Source organism: Megalops cyprinoides, chromosome 1 (assembly GCF_013368585.1).
Source record: "Megalops cyprinoides isolate fMegCyp1 chromosome 1, fMegCyp1.pri, whole genome shotgun sequence".
Lineage (NCBI taxonomy): Eukaryota > Metazoa > Chordata > Actinopteri > Elopiformes > Megalopidae > Megalops > Megalops cyprinoides.
Genome location: NC_050583.1, coordinates 36,140,094 through 36,148,627, shown reverse-complemented (window position 1 = coordinate 36,148,627; position 8,534 = coordinate 36,140,094). Strand labels below are relative to the sequence as shown.

At 38.0% G+C, this 8,534-nt stretch overlaps 1 protein-coding gene across 1 annotated transcript; it reads left to right on the top strand.

The window, feature by feature from the left end:
• The first annotated feature begins 828 nt into the window (after positions 1-828).
• On the top strand, positions 829-6,417 carry ca15b (carbonic anhydrase XVb). Its single transcript, XM_036546391.1, has 9 exons — positions 829-861; positions 1,845-1,923; positions 2,315-2,341; positions 2,746-2,916; positions 3,008-3,159; positions 4,085-4,180; positions 4,726-4,798; positions 5,482-5,645; positions 5,966-6,417. The coding sequence occupies exons 1-9, from the start codon at positions 844-846 to the stop codon at positions 6,164-6,166; spliced, it is 981 nt and encodes a 326-aa protein (XP_036402284.1). The 5' UTR covers positions 829-843; the 3' UTR covers positions 6,167-6,417.
• The last annotated feature ends 2,117 nt before the right edge of the window (positions 6,418-8,534 follow it).

Here is an 8,534-nt window from a genome sequence, read left to right as displayed (position 1 = left end):
GGCCTGTAAGATGTACAGTCTTTGCTCAGATCTATAGACTGCTGACATTTAAATTTTGTTAACACCTGTGCTTTGGAGTATTTCACATAGGATTCTGGTTAGCTTCTTCCTAATATTGACATTATGACAAACGTACAACATTTTTTGAGTTTTGAAAACAAGATGGTTTGAATCTTACAAGCATAAACAGAACATATGTTGCCAAAAGGACACTGAATGATTGTACTTCCACAAACAGTACATAGTTGCATACACATAGGAAATACACAATAATGACAGAAAAGTATTATTGGGGGAAAACTTTGTAAATGATGATTAAAATGGTGGGAACTGGTCAGTTTAAAATTAATTCAAATGTCAGAAATAGGGTTGTCAGCTATCACGTCTTAATTCAAACCCAAAGTTTCATCCTGTCGACCTCGGAATTTAAGCGATAGATAACATTTGAACAATAACACAAGTTGCTAACGCAAGTTCAAATGCAGACTGAGTTTACATGATTATATCTTGGTAAGAAATTCATTTTGTTGAAGACGTAACGCAGATTTCGAAGAAATTGCCTTGATGCGTCGATGAGGTTGATCTACTTTCTCTGGAAACCTAAGTCCTCAAACTAACGAAACATCACTTGTAGATAATGTGGAATCTCCAAATGCTCAGGTTCACCGAAACCTGTATAGAGTTTCACATCATGAGTGAAAACGCAATTCAGGGCGGTTACTCCCGTAGAAGGTAATAGAGATGCAAAGGAGATGGAGGAAGACACACCCAAATAATGTCTTACCCAGCGTATATATGGCTGCGTGGCGACAGAGATGAGGAGACAGAAGGAGCCGCTCAGACATGGAAGGAGCAACCAAGGTAAGATGTCTTGAACTATTACTTGTCTGGTAATTCTGTCTTAAATTTTATTTTTTTTCCACCTTGACCCCCTTTTCACTTGACATTTCTTACATGTTAAAATTGTAATGGGTAAGTTTCTTTTAAAAATGAAATATGAAATACAGTGCACATCAGTTAAAACAACTGGTTAAAATCAAAATAGTACAACAAGAATACACGTTTATTTCCTTAACGTGCTCGTTGGATGCATAAGGCTTATTCGCTCCTGATAAAAGTTTTTAGTGGGGAGTTTTATAGTGGGAGCTTTTTAAGTCTGATGTACGCTCCATCCAAGTGATAAGTGATAGCCATCAATGAACTCGTTTCTAATTAAGGGAGTGATAATGAAACCTCTTCTCCCAGGTGAGCATGAGCACGGACTGTATTTAAAATCCTAATGTGTACAGTATGTAGCTATACTACACTTTATTCCCTTTAAATACGTATATAACGCTCAATTTACATCAGAACCATGGAATATATTCCTTGGAATTTTACTGAAAGTAAAATGTAGAGGGACCCACAAACCTACAAATTAAAGAGGCTTCGAGACATATAGGGAAGCTTTTATATGCAGTAAGAGAGAAGGTAAGATAATTTGATGTCGTATCTTAGTAATAATTGTTAGTACTATTTTCATCATTTAAATAATTATAGTTAGTCCCCTTTTCGCAACGCGTTGATTGAACCTAAACTTGTGAGTATAACTGTTTGAAGACTACGAATAATCAGCAAATGAATGAATATTGATACTGTTGCCGGTATTTGATAAATGATGTGATAAAATGTATCTGTCCGCTGATTTCTTTTTATTCCACATTCTCCGTGTGAACTGCGGAAATCTGAAAAAAAAAATAGTATTCCTAAAATATCAATTAACGTTTCTCTTTTCAATCAATACTTAGATCTCTGTCTACAATGAAGGAGTGATTTGAACGTTAAAGTTTATTTATCTCTTTCAGATGACGACCGTACTTGCATCTTTGGCTATTTTTACTTCCGTCTTGATGCCTGTTGTACACAGTGCGAGTGAGGCTGTTGGTGAGTGATTTGCCAATAGAATAGCGCTGACATTGTACAACGCAGTAATAAGGAACCGTTTTGATTGCCGTATGGTTGAATATAAAAAACGACAATGACTTGACACACCAGAAGCCTTACATGCTGCCTTTGACAGTTGTGTAATTTCTTTGCTGACAGTGCTGTCTGCCAAATGTGCCATGTATTGAATATATTAAAAGTGAATACGTTTGTAGCAATTCAATGGTTTCATCTGATAAACACAAAGAAATTGTATTCTTTTTGAGAGTCAAGATTTTGATGTTCTGTGATTTCTTTGAAGATCCATTAACACCTTTCTTATTCTTCATCTTTGCAATACGATCCGCAGTTGTATAAAGAATGTGGGTTAACGGTACGCCTTTTCTTTCAGCATGGTGTTATCATGAACATTCATGCAGTAAGTAGCCTTTATGCTTTGTTCTCATTCTTTGCTTTAAAGCACTTTGACATGTTGACAAACCAGATTGAATCAGAACATTTGCCTAAATCAAACATTTTACCTAAATTGTTAACTTGAACTTTAAGGAATTTTGAGATGATCAAGTTAAAAAAGGAAGCACTTGAAACTTGAAAAAGTTTGAACATTGCATTGCCCCCTGCTTGTGTGTGGATCCACTTAGTAAGGAATCATTTCAGCCTGCTTTCTATTGTTGCATAGAAATGATGTGTGCATAGAAATGATGTGTGCTCTGGAATCAAACTGAAGTCTGACTTTCAGCTACCCCTTAAACAATTTTGACTATGTGTTTATGGCTGAATCCTATGTGAATGTACAGAAATGAGACAGTACTTTCCCTCCAGATGATACTGTTTGGGTCACTGTGCCATATGGTGTATGCAATGGGACACGGCAGTCACCCATAGACATCATCACAGCAAGTGTACAGGGAGATGCCAGCTTAACTGCCTTCACCTTCAATGGCTTCAGCAACAATACAGCTCTGAAGAAAATTTCTAACACTGGGGATACAGGTAAGCAGTTTCCGTGCAATTGCATGTCATCATAAGAGGAACTGTTTCAATGTCGTATGGTTGTGCTAACTCGAGTTATTCCCTCACACAGTGAAGGTGGAGATTAGCTCTGGGCTTGTGTCAGTTGCTGGTGGGGGACTGCCCACTTCCTATGATAGCCTGCAGTTCCATCTGCATTGGGGTAACACCAGCAGCACTGATGGTTCTGAGCATACTGTGGATGGAAAGGGTTACCCCATGGAGGTAAGATATGGTGCCTTTGTATTAAGCGTAGAAAAGTAATAACTAAGCTGTGGCAAGTCCCACAGTGATGGTGGGGCAGCAGTGTAGGCTAATGGTTAAGGAGCAGGACTCGTAACTAAAAGGTTGCCGGTTCAATTCCCCATGGGGGCACTGCTGCTGGACCCTTGGGCAAGTAACTTAGCCCACAACTGCCTCAGTATGATACTAGAAGTATTGTTTAACACTTAACACATATTTGAAACTGGGTTTTAAAACTACACATTTTAAAATGTGTCTGTAAAAAAAGCTCAATACTTATGAACAAGCAAAATAATAATACTCCTCCTCCCAGTAGCTCCCATTCCAGTTTTAGCAGTGTCATATTTTAAATATCACATTGTTTTTAAGGGAAGGCAGTGGGCTAGTTATATATTGTAGTGAAGGGTGTTCAGTTGGACTTTGTTGCAACAGATTGGTTAATGATTGATGTAATGATAAATATCATGGTGTATCAGATTAGACGGAACCTTGAAATTGAGCCACAGAAATATTTGTCACAAGTTCTTTTGACTTTTTTATTAAAACAAACAGGAATCACTTGCCTTAGTGTTACTACAGTTTTGTGATTGCTTGTGAAAAAAGTTCCGTCATACAGAAGAATTTCAAACCATTGCAAATGCACACCTTGGTATATCAGAGCCCTGGGATATGATCAACAGGAAGTGTAGTTTCAAGGATACTTGATTGCAGTGAGCAATAAAGGGCAAGGGAAAGTTCCTTTTGTAGGCTTCCTTGATCATGTAGCTTAGCTCCATTTTGGTTGGGGGCGAGGTTTGGGAGAGTGGCCAAAATGCTGAATGGGATGCAGGAGTGAATAACCTTTCTGTATACTGCTATAAGTAAAAATGGTGAAGTGTAAAAAAATGCAAATTCTCCCTCATTTCAGCTGCATATAGTAAACATCAAGTCTGAATTCAACGGCAACACAACCCTTGCAGTGAAAGACCCCGAGGGACTCGCAGCTCTTGGCTTCTTTATTGAGGTCAGCTACACAACTTGCCTTGTTCTCCATACAATGGAAGTCTAGCATAGCTACTGTGTGGGCTCTTGCTTAGTAGTTAGTGATTTCCACTTTATTTCACAGAATATTCCTGTGGCCAACCCCGGTTTTTGCTTTTAAATAAATCATGTTGTAATCTACCAGTTCTCATTAGGTAGGCCAGCAGTATGGCAGGGTGGAAAGTAGCAGAGCTTGTAACTGAAAAGTTGCAGGTTTGATTCCCCACTGGGTAAGGTGCTCAACCTAGAATTGCCTTAGTAAATATCCAGCTGTATAAATGGACCAAATGGTTGTTTTTTTTTTTAATCTACCTATGTTGCCCTGCATAAGAGCATCTGCTATGTAATATAGTAAGATAGGTTGTAGCCTCAAGAAAAACCTGTTGTGACACTACTAGTATCAGAGGGAATACCTTCTATCTGCATGCAGGTCTACTCCTCATACATGTATTGTATTGCACTGTATGTGTAATTTTGCAATAACCAACTGCAAAACAATAAATCATTATAAAATAATGACCCTTCCAGGCAAGTAATGACATTGGGCTGCCTGAAAGCTGGAAGAGTCTGACCAGCTACCTGAAAAACATCACAAATAAAGGTGAGCAGAGTTTCACAGAGCCTTGGGAGGAGGTGTGCTGGACCCATACTCATCTTTAATCTTAGATTTAATACCACTGCATGTCATCTAAAATTCATTTGATTAGGAATATATAACAAAATATGTTGGCACTTCTGATGCAGTGAAACTAGCTGTGTGCAAAATAAGAGTTGAAACATGATGTCTCAGTCTTTCAATTTGTTGTGATCTCGTACTGTACATTTCGGGCTATTGTTGATTGACTATGCTTGGCTGTAATGCCTTACAAAGAAGAATAGGTCTTTCAACATGGTGTTCTGATTAAGCAGAGCATATTGGTTGCTTTCTGTTTTTATCGATGTTCACCAGGCTTGATATTCTGCAGGCTAAACTGTCTCAACTATGTCCTGTATTTGATTAGTGAGGTGGTGAATTGAAGTTGGTTAAGCATATCATGGTAACTCATGAATGATCAACTGATGGCAAAATCATGTGATCAATATGCATTCTGTATACTATGAGATCATTTTCTAAAATATGCTTCCTAATGGGGAGTATAGTGTGTGTTCCATAATAAATGAGAAACTGCAGCAGCTGCTAAGAATAATGGTCTTATAAAAGAGTGAATTGGTAGTGTGCCATTGTTAATATACAGCACTGACCTGCTTGCGTGTACTGAACTGATCAAAATTCCCCACTTACAGGTGACCAAGCATATCTCCAGCACCATATCTCACTTGATGATCTTCTGGTTGGAGTGGACCGTACCAAATACTATCGCTATCTGGGCTCCCTGACCACTCCTTTATGTCAAGAGGCTGTGGTATGGACTGTTTTCAAGGATCCAATTAAAGTCAGCAAAGACCTGGTAAGTTTTCCCTTTGGTAATGATTCCATTATTGCTTTTGCTTCTGCAATAAATAACTGGTGCTAAAAATCTACAGATGTAAAGCTATAGTAGTAACATCTACATCCCATGAAGTCAAACATAAGCTGAAGCACGATGTACAAACTTGGATACAGTAAATTTGTCGGTTCCAATGTGTGTTATTAGTGGTCCATTATCACCCACAATTCAATTCAGTAAAGTAACAGAATCTTTATCAATTTCAGTTATTTTTAATATCAGATATAGAATCTGTTTGGGAAAAAATGGCTGACATGGAGCCCTCTCATTTCTCCTTATAGATTGATCTCTTCTCTACGACTGTCTACTTCAATACCTCCTCTGAATCTCCTCTGATGACCAACGTGTACCGTAGCATCCAACCTCTGAACGGCAGAGTGGTGAAGACTCAGGCAACTGCCTCCACTTCTGCTGGCTCAAACAATTCACACACACTTGGCCTCCTCTGCTTTGCACTGCTCCCCCTGTTCTGGAGAGAATAGATGGATACAAGTCTGTCAGAGCATTTCCATGTCATTATACGCTTATTATGTAAATTGTACATTTTATGCACAAATGTCTTCCTTTCTCTATTAAACCCTTGGGTCACTGGAAAATAACTATATGCATTACGTTTTACTGGAAAGTACTGGAGAAAGTACTTTTTTATTTTGTCAAGCCATGAGCTCATGAAATTTTATTAGAACAAAGAGCTCTGAAATTTGGGTATTTATGAAATATGCAATTCATTTGAAGGACAACAATGTTTTATTCTGACTGTATATACACTGTAACTGGAATTTATGTATCTGTCAATTTTTAACATCTCAATGAGATCTCCAAAACTGTAAATAAATCTCTACTGAGATGATGTGTGGTGTGTTTGACTCAATCAATACTGGTACTGCAAGGCTGAGTGAAATGACTAGAGAGAAATTAATGGTCAGAAGACTGTGGTAAGGGAAGTACTACTGAATGGGTAGCACTGGCATCAAACCCCACAGACTTCCACTTTAGAATCATCTGTCAGTTGTTCATTTTAAAACCCTGTGCATGATTCAAACATGGCTATGTTTACAACGGAAGACACTTAAGTGCATTTCTCTGATTCAACAGGTCCAACTTGATGCTTTAACTAATTAGATTGCTGAGAACATAAACTAGCCAGTACAGAAGAAGTGAGCCATGAGTCACAAAATGTGGATATCGTGTAGCATATCAGTGACTAAGTGACCTGAACCAGTCAGTGTTTTGCTAAGAAAAGCAGCCTTTTGATTGATCCATACAAGTTAGCAATTGACAGTACATGATAGCTTGACCAGTTATGGAGTCCATGAAGTCTGACCTTACAAGTAAAATGCACTACAAGGGCCACAAAGCAAGCATAATTGCCTTAATTGTATGTTTAAATCACAACAGCCAGACAACAGTAGACTGAAAGGATTGAATCTGATTGGGGAAAGGCTGAAGAAAAGTAAGTGATGCTTGGCTGAGTCTGTATCCTGAGCAGAGCTAAAATCAGTACTGTTACTATCAGGAAGCTGCCTGTTTTAGGAAGAAATGAGAATAAAGCATGTGCATTGCAAATTAAATGGTAACAGAGAAACATGTACCCAAGAAAGAAAAAACTAAACCAGCAAACCATTGACATCAGATACATCATGTACAGTCTAAAAAAATCTCCCACTTCATTGACGTATTTGGGTCGACATCTGGAACCCAGCCTTTTATCTTGCTCCAGAACCTTCTGAAATTCTGCCCGTTTTTTCCAAAACTTCCCCAGGACAATCTACTATGTTTGCCAATGAAAACATGAAGTGTCTACTAAATAAGAAAAAAACACAGCATACTAAAGAAGGACATGTTGGGATATAAACTGTAAATCTGGTCAAATAAAATTACACAATTACAACATTTCATAATGCACCAGGCTGTCACAATGCAAAATCATTGTTTACTAATGAACACTAAAATAACTACAAAATGGCTTTAAGTTTTGTTTTTATGGCTATGAAAAAATAACTGTATGACTTCCTGGTTTCCCCAGCTTTTCTTCTGTTTATACACGTGTTGTCAGGGCTGACAGTTTGCTGATGGGCTACCATTAGCCCCCTGGTAAGTGAAACCTCCACTGTCGATAGCTTTCAGTTGTATGGTTATAATGAAGTCCATGTAATTAAAAATACTGTCACACTGCTGAAATAGATCTTTCCTAGATTTGCTTACAGCACACTCTACCCCCAGATCATTGTAATCTAAATTGCAGACTACTTCCTTCTCAATGGACAGAATGGCAGATTCTGAAATGGCAAGACAGACTTTCCATTCAAAAGTTTATCTGTACACCTGACACTTGATAGAGGGGATAAAATGAGCTTGTTCAATAACAAAGGTTTCAGCAGACTGTACCTCCACCAAAAAGAATGTTTATAGTTCATATTTCAACACACAAATGGCATTCCCCTCCCTTTTAGAATATTCTGTTTATTCTACAACAATAGTGGGCAGGATACAAATGATCTACATAATGCAGTCATTCTTAGTGTAGGGAAAAATACCTTTTGTGATTGACAAATGCTATTATCTTGTGAAACCATTTTACAGCAGTGTAGAAAATCATTATATAAGCTTCATGTTTTGAGACAGAGAAAAACACTGCATTTAAATGGTTGGAGTTTATCTAAATTTATAATGAGGAGAGGGGTATAAGTTTTCCATTCTTCACTGAATTTAACAGTTATGGCATAGACCCTCCAACCAGACACACATTTCATATGTACAGAACTGATATCACTCATGGAATGTGATGTGGATACTCTAAAGGACAGACTAGCTACAGCAACACATGTGCAGGAGCTTTGACCTTAGTCT